General features: G+C 40.0%; 1 protein-coding gene across 3 annotated transcripts in view; it reads left to right on the top strand.

Moving 5' to 3' along the window:
- The window catches only part of LOC121826538 (uncharacterized), a 97,005-nt gene that overhangs the window by 22,474 nt on the left and 52,051 nt on the right, over positions 1-22,480 (top strand). The window contains exon 1 of one of the 3 annotated variants that reach the window (XM_076565004.1): positions 20,689-20,969. The exons of the other annotated variants lie outside the window; for them this stretch is intronic. Coding sequence (XP_076421119.1) covers positions 20,713-20,969 — 257 coding nt within the window. The 5' untranslated portion in view covers positions 20,689-20,712. Of the gene's footprint in view, positions 1-20,688; positions 20,970-22,480 lie in introns of those variants that run through there. 3 annotated transcript variants of the gene reach the window in all.

A 22,480-nucleotide genomic window follows, 5' to 3' on the forward strand; every position in this document is an offset into this window, starting at 1 on the left:
TATTGGGAACTCAGAAAAGTACACTTTACCTCAGTGAAACATCTATGGTCTACTTGGATAATGCTGGGAATGGCTCTAACTGGATTGACAGTAATATGGCCACATTAAGAAAAGCATGGTATTTATTTGCAAGATAGACTGCACCATGACATGATTACTCAGTTCTCTAAGAGGGTCTGAAAAACATTGTAAATATATGTCCTGCATCTGCCATCTAGAATTAAAGGAAGTTTGGTCATACGCAGGGAGTAATTTCTACCAATATCAATATGCAATAGTGGAAACTTTTAGAGCCTCTACCTCCTTCTTTCAGGAAGTGACTGATCAGAGATTATAACTGTGTTCATGTTGGAAATAATTTCCTGTATTTATCCTGAGGATACACAGTCTTACCCTAGCCTTTATCAGGATGGTAGTCTTTTTTTCCTGAGCTATGAGTTTGAGACACTGTCATTAAACTGTGCACTCTTGCCTTCCATTAGCCATATGAAGAACACAGTGATGTTCTTCTGCTTCAAGGCCACAGCCTGGTTACCATGTGCTTCCTCTGTACACTTCACTCCTGAAGGTCAAATGTGTGTCCCCTGCCTTTGATGATGCAACCATTGCCAGTCCTCTAATACTCACTATTTTTAATTTTAATTCCATTGTGAGACCTTGTTCCCATCACATACTCTTCTGTATAGAGTCATGGACTATCACCACAAGCACATTGACAAAACGAAATATGGGATTTGTCCTAAGAAAACATGGAGGATTTCACTTTTTCATTGGTTATTCACTCAATGTCATTTTCACTATTTTGATTTGAATACTAGGTTCATGGTTGTCATTTTTACCTTGAAACTGTTCATTTTGATTCTGGGCTTTTTCTACTAACTGACTCTTGTGAATAATGTATCAGTAACCCTGTGTGTGTAAGTCTCTGTGTGAGAGACTTTAGGAGCTGTGAGTGAAAACTCAGTTGAACTGTGGTAGGTAACAAACAATGTGGTTTGAAACCTCCAAAATGAATTCACTCTTTTGCAGCAGTTGACATTCCCACCAGTAGTGAGTATGATTCCACATTTCCATTCCCTTGCCTGTTTGTGTTCCCATTCATTTTATTTTTGCTTGTATTTTTGAGAGAGGAACTCACTATGTAGATCTAGCTGACCTGGAACTGATTAGATAGTCAAGGCTGTCCTGGAAGCAATGAAATCCCTGTCTTCTGCCTCTAGCATGGTAGAACTGAAGGCATGCCTATCCATTTGACCCTTGGCCAGTCAAAGTTCAGCTTTAATACACAGCTGAATCTCTATGATATATTCTTGTGGCCCACAAGAGTTCCCGTTTTATTGTATAGTAAAAAAGGGAAGTTGGGGTTGGAGATTTAGCTCAGTGGTAGAGTACTTAGCTAGCAAGCACATGGCCCTGGGTTCGGTCCTCAGCTCTGAATTAAAAAAAAGGGGGGGGGAATTTAATTCTCTCTAGGGCAATGAATGATGTGGAGGAATATTGATTTTGTATATGACTGGAATAAATAATAAGTAGCGGCCAGTAAATATTGATATATGATCAATATTTGTATCGTTAATATATACTTATAATCTATAAAATACATTTATAATCAATAATCTATATAAATGGCAAGCTGAGAATTAGTTTAACCATCTAATAGGTATATTTGTATATAATTAAAATAACTCTATCCCAATAAGGGGTGCAGAGGAATAACATAAAAATCTATCATTAGTTGGTATATCATAATAAGGTTAAATATGTCTAAATACTATGATTCTGACTTATCAAAAAGAAATGATTAGTCTTGAACATTGACTCTATCTATTAGTCTCAAGTATAAATTTGTTTAAACTGTATTTTAAGGAGGTATAGTTAGATAAAGTTACCTGAATCACCTATGGGACCAAGGCTGCTGCTGAAGTTTACCTAATTTAAATTTGTAATCAATTCAATATTAAACCATAAGCTATAAGAGGACAGTAGTAACCTGTGTCAGGGTATACATAGTAAGACATACATATAAAAGAATTGTGAAAGTACATGGGGAAATAAATATCTGGTAGCACATACATTTCAGGATCATGGGCAGAATTTATACAATTAGTAATATAATAGTAATATAATAGTAATAGAATATTGTTTAAGGGTAGTTCAGTCCCTGGGCTGGAGAGTTCAGCTCAGAAAAAGGGGTAGCAAAGGGGCTATAGAAGTCTCTCATGGTTATTCCCTGCTGATATGGGGTGAAGCTGTGAGTCTTGAGGGCTAGAATGCAGTGGAAACCCAGGAAGCGCAGGCTGTTTCAGGCTCTGTGGCACATGTATAGCAGCATTTTCTGTCCTGTGGGCTGGAAGGCGGGGTGCAGGGCTGAGCTGGACAGCACATCCATGTGGGCTGGAGGATGGGGTGCAGACCTGCAGCTAGACAGAATGTCTTGGTCCAGAGGATGACAACCTGTAACTCTTTAGGTGATTAGAATTTCTGCTGGGAGTAAACATAAGTGTCAATGGTAAGACATGCAGTTGAGGAGTTTTAAAGAGGAAACTTTTTCTTGTAGGTATACCTATGGAATATTAAATGCATGGTTAGCAGATTCTAGGTCAGGGGAGGTGAGGTTACCCCCTCCCTATAGAAGAAAAAGAAAATTTATATAAGTCAGGTGACATTTTGCCTGGTCTGTCTTGGCTTATTAGTGGCCCTTCTTGGCTTGTGAGCATTGGTGAATTTTGATCTCCTGAAGCTTATAAGAACCTTCTTAAAAGACAAAAAATCTTTAGGCATATTAGGAACATAACAGTGGTAAATTTTGTCAGAGCAAAATTATGAATCCTTGGAACCTTAACAAAAACAGAAGTATAGTCTGAGAATTAAATCTGAAATTACACACACACACACACACACACACACACACACACATATACACACACACACACATTGGATCTTGTTTATTTTTGGATCAGAATTGATAAAATACATCTGGGATGGAATTACTATTTATAATTTTATTCCTATAAGTTTGATACCATCGATGAACAGAGCTCATCACCTAAAATTGTATTACTTTGTTCATAAAGTTAAAGCTCAATGTTAAGAATCTAAATAATTAACAGTCAGTAATTAAAGGCGCTATAGAGCACCTCTGTCCTGCAGAGGCCTAGTATATGGCATGGCTAGGCGATCCAGGATTCATAAAGGTGGGTCAGTGCTCTGTGAAACATGTAAGCATATTCTCTATTTGACATAATGAAAACATCAGGACCTTGGAAAATATCACTAACATGATCCTAGAGGCTTAGATGCAAGTTTGTGACTTGGTCTAGGGGTAATAAGGAATGCCTTTAGTAGGAGATATGAGAAGATAAGCACCAATTCTTAGGAGCTCTTGGAGTATATGTAAGGCCTCTGTCCAAGTATGAGCTTTAGGCATGTCTAAGATTGAAAAGCAGTGAAAAAAATATTGTATTACCTTTGTAACATGGCCATAAATCATAAGGATGTAGGCCTTGTGGTTAAGATTCCACAGGGAGAGAATTTATAACTGTTAGTCAGGCATAAGAAAGTATAAGGATATCCTGTAGACCTATCTGTCAATCTATAGACTTATAAGTTCTATAGTTTGATATAAATATAATATCATCCATGCAATAAATGTATTGTGATATATATGTACATACAGAGATGGCCACAATAAATGTATTGTGATATTTATGTATATACAGAGATGGCCGGTAGAGATGGTAAGCCAGGCTATGAGATTCTCCTTGGTTTCAATGAACTTTATTTAATTTGTTGAGGTCTTGTAGTAGTATATAAGTCTGATTTTCCTAAATAAAAAATAAAATAACATTGGGGTGATTTAAGGGCTGTTGGGGCTTTAAATCCCAATATTTCATTTTTTTCCTCTACAAGATAGGTAGCAGGTATAATTATTATTATTATTATTATTATTATTATTATTATTATTATTATTATTTTAACATTTAAAGGTCATTGCTTAACCCAGATAGGAGCATCAGATCTATAAGTAATGGGGTCAGCAGTGGACAGTGGATCCTAGGATAAAAGTGGGTCTTCTTGACCCCTGCGAGCCCATCAAACCCGGTCACCTTTTTCACACTGTGTCAATTAGAAGAAGGAAAAGAAGGACCACAGTGATATTTCTTAGAGAAACAGAAACAGGAGTTGTGGTCAAAACTGGGATGGAACCAGAGTGTTGGGTCTGGGTTGTAAACTTGAGGTCCCATAGATTCTTTGCCTCCTCCCAGGGCTCCACTTTCCACCTTTCACTGTGGCCATTGAGATTAAATAGAGAACAAAAATGCCCATGATGGTACAGATCACCAAACTAAATACTTGTTAAGAAGCTGTGAATGGTGATGTTTGATCTTTTCCTGGAAAGGGTTGTGAGAGGGCAGGGAGACAGTGTGAGGGCCTCAGAAAATAGGCTTGCCACACATACAAATTCTTTGCCTGATTTACTTTTTGCATAGGGAGGGTCTTTCAGACATCTCGTTATACTCTCATGCTCAGTTTGAAGCCAAGAAGAGGGAAAAATCAGCCTCTTGATAGATAAATGGGAGGAGGTGGTTAACAAGTGGGGGGGGCACACAGTAGTGGTGCACGCCTTTAATCCCAGCACTCAGGAGGCAGAGGCAGGCAGATCTCTGTGAGTTCGAAGCCAGCCTGGGCTATATTTCGAGGAAAGGCTTCAATGCTAAACAGAGAAACCCTTAAAAAAAAAAAACCAAAAACACCCTTGTGGACCAGAGGTGAGTATCCGGGCCCAGCCTGGACTCCATCCCTGGGCACCAGCCACTCCGGGGAAGACCTGCCCAACTTGGCCCCAGGTTCTGGCCACCGGGCAGGTCCCCTTCTAACCCCACAGGGAAGGATCCCCTTCTCCAAGCCCTCTGGCAGCCCCTGCAATTTCCATGCCCTGTCCCCACGCCCATCTGCCAGAGACCCCAGCCACTTCCTGAGACTTAGAGACCGGCCCCCAGCTCCCTTCCTGCCCTGGACTTCCCTTCTGCACCAGAGAGGGCTCCCATCCTGCCCAGGGCTTCCCTTCTGGACAAGAGCTCACATCCTGACCTGGACTTCCCTTCTGGACAAGAGCACACATCCTGCCCTGGACTTTCCTTCTGGACAAGAGCGCCCATCCTACCCTGGACTGCCTGTCTGGAAAAAAGCTCCCATCCTGCCCCAGACTTCCTGTCCAGATAAGAGCTTCCATCCTGCCCCAGAGTTCCCATTTGGACAAAAGAGCTCCCATCTGGACAAGAGAGAGAGACTTCCTGAATCTGTCAGCTCTGTCTGAACCAATTGCACTGATAAGACCAAGAACGAACCACAAGGAGATGGGCAGATGTCAAGGCAGAAGTACATACAACAAAATGAAGAGCAATACAGCATCACCAGAACCTAGCCCGACTCCAACATCTAGACCTGAACATCAAAAATTGGAAGAAGCAGCAGAATACAGCCTTATGAATAACATCATGAAGAAGGTAGAGGCTTGTGTAGAGGAAAAGACAAAAAAATGGGAAGAATGCTGTAAACAACTAGAGGAAAGGGCAAACAAATTAGAAGAAAACAATAAAGTCCTAGAAGAAATCAATAAAGTCCTGGAAGAAAACAATAAAGTCCTGGAAGAAAACAATAAAGTCCTGGAAGAAAACAATAAAGTACTAAAAGAAAATCATGAAAAGGCAATGAAACAAATAAAGGAAACATTCCAAGACCTGAAAAGGGAAATAGAAAAAATGAAGAAGACACAAACAGAGGGAATGCTGGAAATGGAAAATCTGAGTAAAAGATCGGGAACTTCAGATGCAAGTATAACCAACAGAATGCAAGTGATGGAAGAGAGGATCTCTGGCATTGAAGATACAGTAGAAGAAATAGGTTGATCAGTCAAAGAAAATACTAAAGCCAACAAAGTCATAAACCAAAATGTCCAAGAAATTTGGGACACCATGAAAAGACCAAACCTACGAATTATAGGGATAGAAGAAGGTGAAGAATACCAACTCAAAGGCCCAGAAAATATATTCAACAAAATTATAGAAGAAAACTTTCCCAACTTAAAGAAGGAAATGCTGAGGAAGTGATATGGCTGGGCAGAGAAAGGAGCTCAATTCTTTCAGCTGAGGAGTTGGTAAGGTAAGAGGTGGCTGTGGCTTGTTCCTTTGTCCCTCTGATCTTTCAGCACTTACCCTGATATCTGACTCCAGGTTTTTATTAATAAGACTAATTAAGATTCATGCAGATGGGCCTGGAGGTGGAGACAAGCAGACGCAGGTAGGCCCGCGGAGGCGGCCCGCAGAGGTAGATGGGCCTGGCAGCAGTGGCTGACAGGGACATACAGGCCCAGCGGTGGACTGCAGGGGTAGACAGGCCCAGGGATGGAGACAAGCAGACACAGCTTGGAACAGGGACGCCCCTAACCCCAACACCTGGGGAAGAAGCTATCTCCGAGGGTTGGAACCAGAACGAATCTGAACATTCCGTCTGAGGACAACCCAGGGCCCAGCTGCTAATCCTGTGAAACCCAACAACTTGTAGGTGTTGGTGAGACTACCATGCTCAGTTGAAACCCATCTGGGAGAGGATTCAGATGCCTACAGTTTAAAGTTTGAAGAAACAAGATCAGTTGAGGACTTGACAAATGAACAAAACGTGACCTGGGAACACAAAAGAAGGTGCTACCCAGCCACCAAACCAGATCACCAGAATCATAAGTATATAATTCACTGATTGAAATCTGCTGCCCCTGAAGAAATAGCCCAATAGCACCAATTTAACCAAGAACCCCTACTAAACCAAGACTAAAAATTAGAACAAGAGAGACACTCTCAGACACAGACACCACCTGCACTGCACAGAGGAAGAGATGAGTAGACGCCAGTGCAAAAATACAGGAAACAACATAAAGACCTATATGGCAACATCAGAACCTAGTGATTCTACACCTGCAAGACCTAAACATACCATGACAGAAGAAACAGAAGAAATCAACCCTAAAAATGACTTTAAGAAGATTATAGAAGCCCTTAAAGAAGAAATAAAACATTCCCTCAAAGAGGAAATAAAAGCTTTCCTTAAAGAGGAAATGAAAAACTACCTTAAAGAGGAAATAAAAACTTCCCTTAAGGAGGAAATGAAAAACTCCATTAAAGAGGAAATAAAAAACTCCCTTAAAGAAATGGAAGAAAAAACGAACAAAAAATGTGAAGAAATCAAATCAAGTCAAGAAAAAGCAATTAAACAGATGAAAGAAACATTCCAAGATCTGAAAAATGAATTTGAGACAATAAAGAAAACACAGGGTGAGGGAACACTGGAAATAGAAATCCTAACTAAACGAACAGGAACTACAGAAACAAGCATAACCAACCGATTGCAAGAGATGGAACAGAGAATCTCTGACACTGAAGACACGATAGAGAAAATAGATTTGTCAGTCAAAGAAAACACTAAAGACAAAAAAGTCGTAACACAAAATGTCCAGGAAATTTGGGACACCATGAAAAGACCAAACCTAAGAATAATAGGGATAGAAGAAGGAGAAGAATACCAACTCAAAGGCACAGAAAATATATTCAACAAAATCATAGAAGAAAACTTTCCTAACCTAAAGAAAGAAATACCTATGAAGATACAAGAAGCTTACAGAACACCGAATAGGCTGGATCAAAAAAAAAAGTCCCCTCGCCACATAATAATCAAAACACTAAACACACAGAACAAAGAAAAAATATTAAGAGCCACAAAGGAAAAAGACCAAGTAACATATAAAGGCAAACCCATCAGAATAACACCAGACTACTCAATAGAGACTATGAAAGCTAGATGATCATGGACAAATCTCATGCAGACACTAAGAGACCACGGATGCCAACCCAGACTATTATACCCAGCAAAACTCTCAATCACCATAGGCGGAGTAAACAAAATATTCCAGGATAAAACCAGATTTAATCAATACCTGTCCACAAACCCAGCCCTACAGAAAGCACTAGAAGTGAAAATTCAACCCAAAGAAGCTAAACACATCCATGAAAAATCAAGCAATAGATAATCCCACACCAACAAACACCACAGAAGGACAACACAACACAACCAAAAAAAAATAACAGGCCGGGTGGTGGTGGCGCACGCCTTTAATCCCAGCACTCGGGAGGCAGAGCCAGGCGGATCTCTGTGAGTTCGAGGCCAGCCTGGGCTACCAAGTGAGCTCCAGGAAAGGCGCAAAGCTACACAGAGAAACCCTCTCTCGAAAAACCAAAAAAAAAAAAAAACCAGGAATTAACAATCACTGGTCATTAATATCCATCAATATCAATGGTCTCAACTCACCTATAAAAAGACACAGGCTAACAGAATGGATAAGAAAACAGGACCCATCCATTTGCTGCATAAAAGAAACATACCTTAATTCCAAAGACAGACACTACCTCCAAGTAAAGGGCTGGGAAAAGGTTTTCCAAGCAAATGGACCTAAGAAACAAGCTGGTGTAGCTATCCTAATATCTAATAAAATAGACTTCAAACTAAAATCAATCAAAAGAGACCAGGATGGACATTACATATTCATCACAGGAAAAATCCACCAAGATGAAGTCTTGATTCTAAACATTTATGCTCCAAATACAAAAGCACCCACATTCATAAAAGAAACACTACTAAAGTTTAAAACGCACATCAAACCCCACACATTAGTAGTGGGAGATTTTAACACACCACTCTCACCAAAAGATAGATCTAGCAGACTGAAGCTTAACAAAGAAATAAAGGACCTAACAGATGTTATGACTCAAATGGACCTAATAGATATCTACAGAATATTCCATCCTAACACAAAAGAATATACCTTCTTCTCAGCACCCCATGGAACCTTCTCAAAAATTGACCACATGCTTGGACACAAAACAAATCTCAACAGATACAAAAAATTGGAATAACCTCCTGTATCTTATCAGACCACCATGCCTTAAAGTTAGACCTCAATAGCAACAAAAATGATAGAAAACCCACAAACTCATGGAAACTGAATAATGCCCACCTGAAACATCAATGGGTCAAGGAAGAAATAAAGACAGAAATTAAAGAGTTCCTAGAATTCAATGAAAATGAAAGTACAACATACCCAAACTTATGGGACACTATGAAAGCAGTGCTAAGAGGAAAATTCATAGCTCTAAATGCACACATAAAGAAGATGGAGCAATCCTATACCAATGAATTAACAGCACAACTGAAAGCTCTATAACAAAAAGAAACAAACTCACCCAGGAGAAATAGACGCCAGGAAATAATTAAATTGAGGGCTGAAATCAACGAAATAGAAAACAAGAGAACAATACAAAAAAATCAATGAAACAAAGAGTTGGTTCTTTGAAAAAATCAACAAGATAGACAAACCCCTAGCCAAATTAGCCAAAAGGCAAAGAGAGAGCACCCAAATTCACAAAATCAGAAACGAAAAGGGAGACATAACAACAGACAACGAGGAAATCCAGAGAATCATCAGATCATACTTCAAAAACCTGTACTCCACAAAAATGGAAAACCAGGAAAAATGGACAATTTTCTGGATAAATACCACATACCAAAATTAAATCAAGACCAGATAAACCATTCAAATAGACCAATAACCCCTAAAGAAATAGAAACATCATCAAAAGTCTCCCAACCAAAAAAAGCCCAGGACCAGATGGTTTCAGTGCAGAATTCTACCAGACTTTCAAAGAAGAACTAATACCAATCCCCTTCAAGTGTTCCACACAATAGAAACAGAAGGAACACTACCAAACTCTTTTTATGAGGCTACAATTACCCTGATACCCAAACCACACAAAGATGCAACAAAGAAAGAGAACTACAGACCAATCTCCCTCATGAACATTGATGCAAAAATACTCAACAAAATATTGGTAAATCAAATCCAAGAATACATCAAAACAATCATCCATCACGACCAAGTAGGATTCATCCCAGGGATGCAAGAATGGTTCAACATACGAAAATCAGTCAATGTAATACACCATCTAAACAAACTGAAAGAAAAAACCACATGATCATCTCCTTAGATGCTGAAAAAGCCTTTGACAAAATCCAACACCCCTTCATGATAAAGGTCTTAGAAAGATTAGGAATACAAGGAACATTTCTAAACATAATAAAAGCAATTTATAGCAAGCCAACAGCAAACATCAAATTAAATGGAGAGAAACTCAAAGCGATACCACTAAATTCAGGAACAAGACAAGGCTGTCCACTCTCCCCATATTTATTCAATATAGTACTAGAAGTTCTAGCTGGAGCAATAAGACAACAAAAGGAGATCAAAGGGATACAAATTGGCAAGGAAGAAGTCAAACTTTCACTATTTGCAGATGATATGATAGTATACATAAGTGACCCCAAAAACTCTACCAGGGAACTCCTACAGCTGATAAACTCCTTCAGTAAAGTGGCAGGATACAAGATCAACTCAAAAAAATCCGTAGCCCTCCTATACACAAATGATAAAAGGGCTGAGAAAGAAGTCAGAGAAACATCACCCTTTACAATAGCCACAAATAATATAAAATACCTTGGGATAACACTAACTAAACAAGTGAAAGACCTTTTTGATAAGAACTTTAAATCTCTAAAGAAAGAAATTGAAGAAGATATCAGAAAATGGAAGGATCTCCCATGCTCATGGATAGGTAGGATTAACATAGTAAAAATGGCAATCTTACTAAAAGCAATCCACAGATTCAATGCAATCCCCATCAAAATCCCAACACAATTCTTCACTGACTTGGAAAGAAAAATACTCAACTTTATATGGAAAAACAAAAGACCCAGGATAGCTAAAAGAATCCAATACGATAAAGCAAATCTTGGAGGCATTACCATCCCTGACCTCATACTCTACTATAGAGCTATAGTAATAAAAACAGCTTGGTACTGGTATAAAAACCGACATACGGACCAATGGAATCGAATTGAAGACCGTGACATTAATCCATGCACATATGAACACCTGGTTTTTGACAAAGGAGCCAAAACTATACAATGGAACAAAGAAAGTATCTTCAACAAATGGTGCTGTCATAACTGGATCTCAATATGCAAAAGATTACAAATAGATCCATATCTGTCACCATGCACAAAACTCAAGTCCAAGTGGATCAAAGACCTAAACATAAATCCAGTTACTCTAAACTTAATAGAAAAGAAAATAGGAAGCACTCTTGAACGCATTGGCACCGAAGACCATTTCCTAAATAAAACACCAATAGCACAGACCCTGAACACAGCAATTAATAAATGGGACCTCTCGAAACTGAGAAGCTTTTGCAGGGCAAAAGACACAGTCAATAAGACAAAAAGACAGCCAACAGATTGGGAAAAGATCTTCACCAACCCCACATCTGACAGAGGATTGATCTCCACAATATATAAAGAACTCAAGAAACTAGACATCAAAGTACTGAACAGTCCAATTAAAAAATGGGCTAAAGAGCTAAACAGAGAATTCACAAAACAAGAACTACAAATGGCTGAAAGACATTTAAAGAAATGCTCAACATCCTTAATCATCAGAGAAATGCAAATCAAAACGACTCTGACATACCACCTTACACCTGTTAGAATGGCTACAATCAAAAACACCAATGACAACCAATGTTGGAGTGGATGTGGAGCAAAGGGAACACTCCTCCACTGTTGGTGGGAATGTAAACTTGTACAACCACTGTCGAAATCAGTATGGCGGTTTCTCAGAAAATTAGGAATCGAACTACCTCAAGACCCAGCCATCCCACTCTTGGGCATATACCCAAAGAATGCTGATACATACCATAAAGATACATGCTCAGCTATGTTCATAGGAGCACTATTTGTAATAGCCAGAACCTGGAAACAACCTAGATGCCCATCAACGGAAGAATGGATGGAAAAAAATGTGGTACATATACAAAATGGAGTACTACTCAGCAGAGAAAAACAATGAAAGCATGAAATTTGCAGGCAAATGGATGGAACTAGAAAAAATCATTCTGAGTGAGGTAACCCAAACCCAGAAAGACAGTTATGGTATGTACTCACTCATAGGTGGATTCTAGATATAAAATAAAGAACAATCAGACCACAACCCTTAGAACCATAGAGGCTATATATATATCATGGAGGTCCCTAGGATGACTGTGGCATATAATAAATTTCAGTTTTATTCAATTATTAAAAAAAATAGCCAAATGAATGGAAACACATAAACTCTGAACCAAAGGCTGAGGGGCCCCCAACTGGATCAGGCCCTCTGAATAGGTGAGACAGTTGATTGGCTTGATCTGTTTGGAAGGCAACTAGGTAGTGTGATCAAGTCCTGTGCTCACTCATTGCATGAGTTGGCTGTTTGAAACCTGGAACTTATGCAGGGACACTTGGCTCAGTCTGGGAGGAAGGGGCTGGACCTCCCTGGACTGAGTCTACCAAATTGATCGCAATCCTCGGGGGAGGACTTGTCCTGGAGGAGGTGGGAATGGAGGGTGGGCTGGGGGTAAGGGGAGGGGGTGGGGGGGGAAATAGGGGAACCCATGGCTGATATGTAGAACTGAATGGTATTGTAAAATAAAAAATATATATATAAAGAAGGAAATGCCGATGAAGATACAAGGAGCCTATAGAACACCAAACAGACTAGACCCCAGAAAAAGTCCCCTCAACACATAATAATTAAACAACTAAATGTACAGAATAAAGAAAGAATATTAAGAGCAGCAAAGGAAAAAGGCCAAGTGACCTATAAAGGTAAACCCATCAGAATGACACCCGATTTCTCAATGGAGACTTTGAAAGCCAGAAGGACCTGGACAGATGTAATGCAGACACTAAGAGCCCATAGATGTCAGCCCAGACTAATATACCCAGCAAAACTTTCAATCATCATAGATGGAATGAACAAAACATTTCCAGTCAAAGCCAGATTTACACAATACTTATCCACAAACCCAGCCCTACAGAAAGCACTAGAAGGAAAATTCCAACCGAAGGAAGTCAGATACACACTCGAAAACCCAGGCAATAGATAAAGCCATAGCAGTAAACCCCAAAGAAGAGGAGTACACATAAACTACCACCAAAAATAACAGGGATGAACAATCACTGGTCATTAATATCTCTTAATATCAACAGACTTAATTCACCTATAAAAAGACACAGGCTTACAGAATGGATACGAAAGCAGGACCCATTTTTCTGCTGCATACAAGAAACACATCTCAAATTCAAAGATAGACACTACCTAAGTATAAAAGGCTGGGAAAAGACTTTCCAATCAAATGGTCTTAAGAAACGAGTGTAGCCATCCTGATATCCAACAAAATAGACTTCAAACTAAAATCAATCAAAAGAGATCAAGAAGGGCATTACATACTCATCACAGGAAAGAGCCACCAAGATGAAGTTTCAATTCTGAACATTTATGCCCCAAACACAAGGGCACATTACTAAAAGCTTAAACCACAAATAAAACCCCACACATTAATAGTGGGAGATCTCAACACCCCACTTTCACCACTGGACAGATCACCCAAATCGAAACTTAACAGAGAAATAAAGGACTTAACTGATGTTATGACTCAAATGGACTTAATTGATATCTACAGAACATTCCATCCTAACAAAAAAGAATATACCTTCTCAGCACCCCATGGAACTTTCTCTAAAATCGACCACATACTTGACTACAAAGCAAGTCTTAACAGATACAAAACAATTGGAATAACCTCCTGTGTTTTATCAGACCACCATGGTTTAAAGTTAGATTTCAACAACAAAAACTACAGAAAACCTACAATCTCATAGAAACTGAATAATGCTCAACTGAATCACCAATGGGTTAAGGAAGAAATAAAGAAAGCAATTAAAGATTTCCTAGAGATCAGCAAAAATGAAGACACCACACACCCAAACTTATGGGACACTATGAAAGCAGTGCTAAGAGGGAAATTCATAGCACTAAATGCTCACATAAAGAAGTTGGAGAAATCTCACACTAGTGACTTAACAGCACACCTGAAAGCTCTAGAACAAGAAGATGCAAAGTCTCCCAGGAAGAATAGACGCCAGGAAATTATCAAAGTGAGAGGTGAAATTAATAAATTAGAAACTAAGAGAATAATACAAAAAATTAATGAAACAGAGTTGGTTCTTTGAGAAAATCAACAAGATAGACAAGCCCTTATCCAAACTAACCAAAAGACAGAGAGAGAGAATCCAAATTAACAAAATCAGAAATGAAAAGGGGGACAATAACAACAGACATTGAGGAAATCCAGAGAATTATCAGGTCATATTTCAAAAACCTCTACTCCACAAAACTCAAAACCTAAAAGAAATGGACAATTTTCTAGATAGGTACCACATACCTAAGTTAAATCAAGACCAGATGAACTATTTAAATAGTCCAATAACCCCTAATGAAATAGAAACAGTCATTAAAAGTCTCCCAACCAAAAAAAGCCCAGGACCAGACGGTTTCATCGCCGAATTCAACCAGATCTTCAAAGAAGAGTTAATACCAATTCTCTCTATATTTTTCCACATAATAGAAACAGAAGTAACATTACCAAACTTCTTCTATGAGGCTACAATTACCCTGATTCCTAAACCAAACAAGGATACAACAAAGAAAGAGAACTACAGACCGATCTCCCTCATGAACATTGATGCAAAAATACTCAATAAAATACTGGCAAATAGACTCCAAGAACACATCAACACAATTATCCACCATGATCAAGTAGGCTACATCCCAGGGATGCAAGGGCGGTTCAACATATGAAAGTCCATCAATGTAATACACCATATAAACAAACTCAAAGAAAAAAAACCACCTGATCATCTCACTAGATGCAGAAAAGGCATTTGACAAAATCCAACACCCCTTCATGATAAAAGTCTTGGAACAATCCGGAATACAGGGAACATACCTAAACTTCATAAAGGCAATTTACAGCAAGCCAACAGCCAACATCAAATTAAATGGAGAGAAACTCAAAGCAATACCACTAAAATCAGGAACAAGGCAAGGCTGTCCACTCTCCCCATACTTATTCAATATAGTACTTGAAGTTCTAGCCAGAGCAATAAGACAACATAAGGAGATTAAGGGGATACAAATTGGAAAGGAAGAAGTCAAGCTTTCCCTATTTGCAGATGACATAATAGTATACTTGAGTGACCCCAAAGATTCCACCCAGGAAATGATAAAGCTTATAAACACCTTCAGCAACATAGCAGGATACAAAATCAACTCAAAAAAAAATCAGTAGCCCTCCTATATACAATGGACAAAGAAGCTGAGAAGGAAATCAGAGATACATTACCCTTTACAACAGCCAAAAATGACATAAAATACCTTGGAGTAACACTAACCAAGCAAGTGAAGGACCTATATGACAAGAACTTTAAGTCCCTGAAAAAAGAAATTGAAGAACTTGTCAGAAAAATGGAAAGATCTCCCATGTTCATGGATAGGCAGGACCAACATAGTAAAAATGGCAATTTTACCAAAAGCAATCTGCAGATTCAATGCAATCCCCATCAAAATACCAACACAATTCTTCACAGACCTGGAAAGAATAATACTCAACTTCATATGGAAAAACAAAAAACCCAGGATAGCCAAAAGAATCCTGTACAATAAAACAACCTCTGGAGGCATCACAATCCCTGACTTCAAGCTCTACTATAGAGCTACAGTGATAAAAACAGCTTGGTATTGGCATAAAAACCGACATGGGGACCAATGGAATCGAATTGAAGACCCTGACATTAACCCACACACATATAAACATAAAATTTTTGACAAAGAAGCCAAAAGTGTACAATGGAACAAAGAAAGCATCTTCAACAAATGATGCTGGCATAACTGGATATCAACATGTAGAAGACTGCAAATAGATCCATATCTGTCACTGTGCACAAAACTTAAGTCCAAGTGGATCAAGGACCTCAACATAAATCCAGCTACTCTGAACCTGCTAGAAGAGCAAGTAAGAAGTGGTCTTGAACGCATTGGCATCGGAGATCGCTTCCTAAATATAACACCAGTAGCACAGGCACTGAGAGAAACAATCAATCAATGGGGCCTCTTGAAACTGAGAAGCTTTTGTAGAGCAAAGGATACGGTCAACAAGGCAAAGCAACAGCCTACAGAATGGGATGTTCACCAACCCCACATCTGACAGAGGACTGATATCCAGAATATATAAGGAACTCAAGAAATTAGACATTAAAACGACCAACAGTCCAATTAAGAAATGGGCTATAGAACTAAAGAGAGAATTCTCAACAGAGGAAACCCAAATGGCTGAAAGACATTTAAGGAATTGTTCAACATCCCTAATCATCAGGGAAATGCAAATCAAAACAACTCTGAGATACTACCTTATACCAGTCAGAATGGCTCTAAGATCAAAAACACTGAAGACACTTTATGCTGGAGAGGATGTGGAACTAGGGGAACTCTCCTCCACTGTTGGAGGGAATGCAAGATTGTACAACCACTTTGGAAATCAATATGGCAGTTTCTTAGAAATTGGGAATCAATCTCCCCCAAGATCCAGCTATACCACTCCTGGGCATATACCCAAGAAATGCTCAATCATACCACAAGAGAACTTGCTTAGCTATGTTCATATCAGCATTGTTTGTAATAGCCAAAACCTGGAAACAACCTAGATGCCCTTCAACTGAAGAATGGATAAATAAATTGTGGCACATATACACAATGGAATACTACTCTTCAGAGAAAAACAATGACATCATGAGGTTTGCAGACAAATGGATGGATCTAGAGAAAATCATCCTGAGTGAGGTAACCCAGACTCAGAAAGACAAATATGGTATGTACTCACTCATAGGAAGATGCTAGATGTGGAACAAGAATGACTGGACTGCTACTCACATCACCAGTGAGGCTACCTGGCAAATGGGACCCCAAGAAAGACATGGAGAAATGGATGAGATCTAAATGAAAAGCCTGGACATGAGTGGGAGCAATGAAGGGCGAGAGTCGAGGGAAAGAGAGTGGGAGATCCTAGCTGGATCAAGAAAAGAGAGGGAGAACAAGGAATAGGAGACCATGGTAAATGAAGACCACATGAGAAAAGGAAGAAACAAAGAGCAAAAGAGGCCCACAGAAATCCACAAAGATACCCCCACAAAAGACTGCTGGCAATGGTCGAGAGACAGCTGGGAGTGACCTACTCTGGTGATGGGATGGCCAAACACCCTAATAGGTGTGCCATAAACCCCATCCAAGGACTGAGGAATCTGGATGCAGACATCCATGGCTAGGCCCCTGGTGGAGCGCTGGGAGTCTAATTAGTGAGAAAGAGGAGGGTTTATATGAGTGAGAATTGTTGAAACCAAGGTTGGATAAAGCACAGGGACAAATAAACAAATGAATGGAAACACATGAACTATGAACCAAAGGCTGAGGGGCCCCCAACTGGATCAGGCCCTCTGAACAGGTGAGACAGTTGATTGGCTTGATCTGTTTGGGAGGCATCTAGGCAGTGGTACCAGGCCCTGGGCTCGTTGCATGAGTTAGCTGTTTGAAACCTGGGACTTATGCAGGGACGCTTGGCTCAATCTGGGAGGAGGGGACTGGACCTGCCTGGACTGAGTCTATCAGGTTGATCCCAGTCCGCAGGGGAGACCTTGATCTGGAGCAGGTGGGAATTGGGGTTGGGCTGGGGGGGAAGGGGAAGGGGGCAGGAAGGGAGAGAACAAGGGAATCTGTGGCTATTATTTAGAACTGAATAGTATTGTAAAATAAAAAAAATATATAAAATAAAAAAACAAAACAAAACAAACAAACAAACAAACCAAAAAAAGGAAGACTAAAAAAAAAAAATCCCAGCACTCAGGAGGCAGAGCCAGCCGGATCTCTGTAAGTTCGAGGCCAGCCTGGTCTACATAGCGAGTTCCAGGAAAGGCACAAAGCTACACAGAGAAACCTTGTCTTGAAAAAACAAAACAAAACAAAAAACAAAAAAAAGAGAATCTGTAATTAACACTCAACACACTTCAAAATTGTTTTAGTTCCCTTGCAATATAACATTCTTAGTGGATTCCTAAATCACTTTTTCCATCTTACATGCACCCTGCAAATTCCTTGTTATTTATGAACACAAAATGCTTTCTAAATGCATGTATCCCTGACTGGGATAAATCTCAAATTTAAGTGAAGATGGTCTTGAACAGATGATGCTCCTGCCTCTACCCGCTGCGTGCTAGGATTACAGGAAATGTACCACCACTTCTGGCTGCATATTCTGAATTTTAAATATCTTTATAAATTACGGTAAATGTAAAACTAAGCAAGTGAAATTAATTTTGTTAGTATTTTACTTTCATTTAATGTAATTGTCACTTCAATATGTAATCATTGTAAAATAATGGGGAAAAAAGAAAAATTGAAATGTACATGTTGCATGCTGAGGATATAGGTGAGGGGTAGAGCACTTGTCTAGCATGTACAGGTGCTGGGGCACATGTGAGAGTATAAAGGAACCGAGGTACAGGAACCTGCTACATTACTGCTGGAACTGTAGCCATAAAATGATGCAGCCACTAGCACCAGAGTATGCACAGCATTTATAATAGAGAAAAGGTAGAAACCCCAAATACCTACAGCTTGATGAATGGGTGAACAAAGTGTGCAGTGTTAATACAATGGTCAAGTGTCTAGCCATGAAAAGGGGTAGAGTACCGCTACATCCTACAACATGAAAAAACATGACAGACATTAAACACTCAGTGAAAGAAGCGAAATGACAGAAGCATAGGACAGTTCTCGATGAGATGGCTTGATTTCTTTTAAACACCCAGAATGAGAAACCTGAAGCAGAAAGTTAGATTGGTAGCTGATAGGGGATGGGGTCTGGAGGAACCAAGAATAACTACTAATAAATAAATGGTTTCTTTTCAAATAACAAAAATATTTTAAAATCAAATAGGGTGATGGTTGCATAATTTTAAGAACATACTAAGAAAACCCTGCTGGATTGTATGCTTTAATAGAGAGAACCTACTACATAAGTGTCTTACATTATTATCTAAAGATTACACTTAGTTCATGTGTATTATGTTTTGCCTACATGTATGTAGTACACTGTGCGCATGTCTGGTGCCTGTGAAGATACAAGAGGGTGCTGGATCCCCTAGAACTGCATTTACAGATGGTTGTGAGCTTCCATGTGGGTGCTGTTGTGGGTCACATGGTTTGTAGCTGAGAGATATTGAGGATTACCTTTCTCCTCCAGTAGTGCACAAACTGCCTTCCAGTACCATGAACTCTGGTTAGTGGGTGAAGAATCTAGTTAGACATCAGTTCAACTTCTCAGTGTTCAATGATAGAAATGTTACCTTCAGAAACAAGACCTTAACATCAGCTTTGCAGAGCCCCCAACAGCCTTGGAAATAGCCTGTGCTATTTGGGGATTCTGTGGGTCCCTTTGGTTAGGGACTCAAGAGGCTGTACCCTGTTCCTGGCACAGGAGGTTTAAGATGGTGGCATAAGATGTCTAATTGGAGCCTTGTCAAACCTGTTATGTTTTGAGCCCATTTAGATCCCTTTCACATATGTATGGTAAGCTTCTGGGGTAGTCAGTTTCCATATAGTTATTTAAAGGGTTTGCAGTGTTGACTGTCCCTGCCCATATTTCTCCTTTACCTTTCTATCCCATCCTTCTCTCATTAAATCCTTCTAATCTAGTGTTCATTTATATCTTCATAACACTATACACTCTCCCCTTCCTTGAGAGATACTCTCCTCCCTTCTGGTCCTTTACCAGGTACCAAACATCTGTGGTTATTCAGATTGTAGTTCCCATTGCAGAACCTTTAAAGAAAACAAAACAAAAACAAACAAACAAACAAACAAACAAACAAACAAACAAACCAAGCCGGGCAGTGGTGGCACATGCCTTTAATTCCAGCACTGGGGAGTCAGAGGCAAGCAGATCTTTGTGAGTTTGAGGCCAGCCTGTGCTACAGAGTGAGTTCTAGGAAAAGATGAAAGCTACACAGAGAAACCCTGTCTCGAAAGACAAAAAAAAAAAAAAAAAAAGAAAAAGAAAAAGAAAAAAAAAAGAAAAAAAAAAAACAATATTTGTCTTTTTGGGTCTGGCTTGGCCCCATCAGGATGAATTTTTTTCTAGCTCCATCAGGCCAGTCTTAGGGAGGTATTTTCTCATGGCTGCAGGACTGTAAGGACCCAACCCATTCCCCAGTGTTTTGCTATGGAGGCCCTGCAGGTAGCTCTACCCCAAAATTCCGTTTGACAGTGCTTTGCACAGGGGCTGGGCATGGTAGGCTTTTGCCACTGGAGTCTGACATGGGCATGGGCGGAGCACGCGCTCACGGTTCACAGCTGCTGAGCACCATTGTGTGCTCACAGCACATCACAATGCCAGAGCAGCTGTGTTGCTAAGGGTGAAGCAGAGTTTTGCTCACACTGAACCGAGGACCTGCGCTAGCAGGACGGTCCTGTGTGTCAGTGGCGAGACTTTAACCGAATTTCAAATTTTTAGTGTACCAGTGTTCTATTTTTTACTTTAGGGTTTGGGAGGGAGTGGGTGGCTAAAGGGGAGGGCGGGTAGGGCAGGGAGGGCGGGGAGGGCCTGCGGAGCCTTAAGGCTCAACATGCAGGAGGACATAGACTACGATGCCCCTGCTATTCAAGCCCCAAAGAGGGCTCGCTGGTACAGCCGCCTGTGGCCCTCATGCCTGGGTCATGGGTGCTCGTGTCGGAAACGACAACCGAAATTTACCCTCTACTCCATCGGGTACGACCCTGTCGGGGAACTCCAAAGGGCGGCCAGCGTGGGGGACGTGACATCAATAGAGCGATTTATCGACTGCCACCAACACTATGTGAATGAACAGGACACAAGGCGCAGGTAATGGGGCCCGGGGAAGAGAAAGGGCCAGGAGGGACAGGAAGTGTTGGCGACAGTCAGGGCCAACTAAGGAGAAACACACCTTCCAGGACTGAGCCCAGTGGGGTTTGTGCCTGCTTTAGGCTTCTAGGCATCTGGGACCAGCACACCTTGGAAGGACAGCACAGGCCTTCTTTAAGAGAAGCAAAAGAAAGAATTTCAGTTAATTTACAAATCCTTTTACATTGTCTCTTTTAGAGCACTTTATTGGGCGCTTTAAAGCGATTTAGCTAATGAAACTACATACATTTTATTTTTATGTGTATATTTAAATTTGTTTTAGATTTATGTATATAATCTTTTTGCCTGCATGTATTTCCAAAGCACTACGTGCATCAGAAGGTGTTGGGTCTCCTGGAACTGGAATTACCGACAGCCGTGGGTGCTAGAAATCTAACTCAGGTCCTCTACAGGTGAAACTGGAGCTTGTAAACACCAAGCCATCTCTCCAGCCGTTAATGTCTATGTTTTTAGTACTATGTTATATACAACACAGAAAATGGTAACATGAGATAAATTTTCACATAAAATGTCAACTTTGAGCCAAAGAAAGAATCACCAAGAAATCTTACATCATTGGGACCCATGTTTGCTGAGGGATCTTATAAGGACATTTTTAACTAGAACTATGTGTACATGGTGTGTGTGTATGTGTGTGTGTGTGTGTGTGTGTGTGTGTGTGTGTGTGTTTATATATATATGTGAAGGCTACAGGTTGACATTATCTTCCTCAATTGCTTTTCACCTTATTAAAAAATTGTAGGTGTGTGTGTGTGTGTGTGTGTGTGTGTGTGTGTGTGTGTGTGTGTGCACATGTACCCCACATATCTGCAGGTAAGTGTATGAAGGTCAGAAGAAAGCTATATTTGAGAGTTGTGTGTTCTGCCATATTGTGGGTTCTGGGGGTTGAACCCAGGCCATCATGTCTGCTGGCAGGTCCCACCACCTGATGAACCACCTTGTGGTCCCTACACCTCATTTTTTGAGGCTGTTTCTCTCACCCAAATCTCTACTAGATTGTCAAGGTGCTGGGGGTTCTGAACTCAGGCCCTCAGGCTTGCATGGCAAGTGCTTTACCAACTGAGCTCTTCCAGCCACCCCAGCCCTTCTTTCCTATTTCTTATTTCACACTGTGTTCTAAAGGGGAACCAATGACACTCAACAGTAGAATTTCCATAGCCATAGCGCATATGCTTCTTGATAATTTCTGTAGTTCTGAGTGGTTATTTAGTCTTCTAAATGAGAGCTTTCTACAAATAATGAAAATAAAGTGTATTTTCAAAGTATTCTTTGCTTAACAAACGCATTCTTTAAAAACATTGAATTTTCAACTGTATTTGTCCATTCTGTCAATCCATTTATTCCCCACATGGAACTTAGTTATTATCTACTATACAGAAAACACATTCTACTACATCTCAAGATTCTCTCATTCTTAAAATCTTTGTTTCTCTGCCCAGTTAGCTTTCCTT

Source organism: Peromyscus maniculatus, chromosome 1 (genome assembly GCF_049852395.1).
Source record: "Peromyscus maniculatus bairdii isolate BWxNUB_F1_BW_parent chromosome 1, HU_Pman_BW_mat_3.1, whole genome shotgun sequence".
In the NCBI taxonomy this organism is placed as follows: domain Eukaryota; kingdom Metazoa; phylum Chordata; class Mammalia; order Rodentia; family Cricetidae; genus Peromyscus; species Peromyscus maniculatus.